Below are 1,702 nucleotides of genomic sequence, written 5' to 3'. Positions count from 1 at the left end.
CAGATCTTCGTGAAGACCCTGACTGGCAAGACCATCACCCTCGAGGTCGAGCCCAGTGACACCATCGAGAATGTCAAGGCAAAGATTCAGGACAAGGAAGGCATCCCTCCTGACCAGCAGAGGTTGATCTTTGCTGGGAAACAGCTGGAAGATGGACGCACCCTGTCTGACTACAACATCCAGAAAGAGTCCACTCTGCACTTGGTCCTGCGCTTGAGGGGGGGTGTCTTAAGTTTCCCCTTTTAAGGTTTCAACAAATTTCACTGCACTTTTCTTTCAATAAAGTTGTTGCATTCAAAAAAAAAAAAAAAAGTAAAGATTTTAAAGTCCTCTTAAAAGGCATTGTGCCAATTCCACCATATTCTATGGGTCATTGCAAGCCACAGATCATCTTTAGAGATTAGCTACCACAGTTTACCTTCTAGTCCCCAGATATTTGTTACCTGCTCACATAAAAAATATTCAGAACCAGGAACCCCACATGCCTCATTCTACTGTGGCATCAGGCTCAGTCAAGAAGCTCAGAACATCTTCATTTATTTACTTTAATTTTATTAATATAGTTTTTAATTGACAAATCATAATTGTATACATTTATGGGGTACGATGTGATGCTTTGTTATATGTATACAATGTGAAATGATTCAATCAAGCTAATTAATATATCCATCACCTTATTATTTTTTATGATGGGACATTTGAAATTTACTCTCTTAGTTATTTTGAAAAATACGATACAGTCTTATCGACTATAGTCACCACGTGCAATGGACCTCAAAACTTATTTTTCCTGTCTAACAAACTTTGTACCCTTTGACCAACTCCACATTCCTTTTTTTCCCTCCACCTCCAGCCTCGGGTAACTCTCATTCTAATTTCTACTTCTGTGAGTTCAACATTTTAAATTCCACGTATAAGTGAGATAACATAATATTTGTCTTTCTGTGCCTGGCTTATTTCACTTGGCATAATGTTTTCCAGTTTTATCCATGTTGTCATAAATGACAGGAGTTCCTTCCTTTTTAAGGATGAATAGTGTGTGTGTGTGTGTGTGTGTGTGTGTGTGTATGTGTGTGTATATATATATCTTCTCTTCCATTCATCTGTTGATGGATACTTAGGTTGTTTTGCAGTTCTATGCATGTTGTCATAAATGACAGGAGTTCCTTTTTAAGGATGAATAGTGTGTGTGTGTGTATGTATGTGTGTGTGTATATATATATATCTTTATCCATTTGTCTGTTGATGGACACTTAGGTTGATTCTATATCTCATGACTAATGCTTTAATGAACATAGAATTGCACATATACTTTCAACATACTGATTTCATATGTACCCAAAAATGGGATTGCTAGATCATGTAGTAGTTCTAACTTTATCCTTTTGAGAAACCTTCGTATTGTTTTCCATAATGGCTGTAGTAATTTACATTTTCAACCAACAGTAGTACATCTTTATTTAAATGAGTTCAAAGTGTAAATGAGGTTTCCTGGGTAGTTAGAGTTCCTCCTGACCTGAAGACTTATGAACTAGAATGACAAGTTATCTGTCCCCTGCATATACAACATAAAATTATGAAACAAGTACAGGAGAACTGAATAAACAATAACAACAACAAATGAGATGTAAAAATGAGAGGAATATAGCAGATCCTGGTCCACTGCAATGCTAAAATCCAGCCAGGTTGACAGGTGCCACTG

General features: G+C 36.8%; 1 protein-coding gene across 1 annotated transcript in view; it reads left to right on the top strand.

Annotated features, from left to right (window-relative positions):
* Positions 1 to 312, top strand: part of LOC113225158 (polyubiquitin-like) — a 585-nt gene extending 273 nt beyond the window's left edge. The window contains exon 1 of the mRNA XM_026456274.1: positions 1 to 312. This exon is cut by the window's left edge and continues 273 nt beyond it. Within this exon, the coding sequence (XP_026312059.1) occupies positions 1 to 246 (246 nt within the window). The 3' untranslated portion in view covers positions 247 to 312.
* The last annotated feature ends 1,390 nt before the right edge of the window (positions 313 to 1,702 follow it).

This window comes from Piliocolobus tephrosceles, chromosome 14 (assembly GCF_002776525.5).
Source record: "Piliocolobus tephrosceles isolate RC106 chromosome 14, ASM277652v3, whole genome shotgun sequence".
In the NCBI taxonomy this organism is placed as follows: Eukaryota; Metazoa; Chordata; class Mammalia; order Primates; family Cercopithecidae; genus Piliocolobus; species Piliocolobus tephrosceles.
This window is presented reverse-complemented; position numbering and strand designations above follow the sequence as displayed.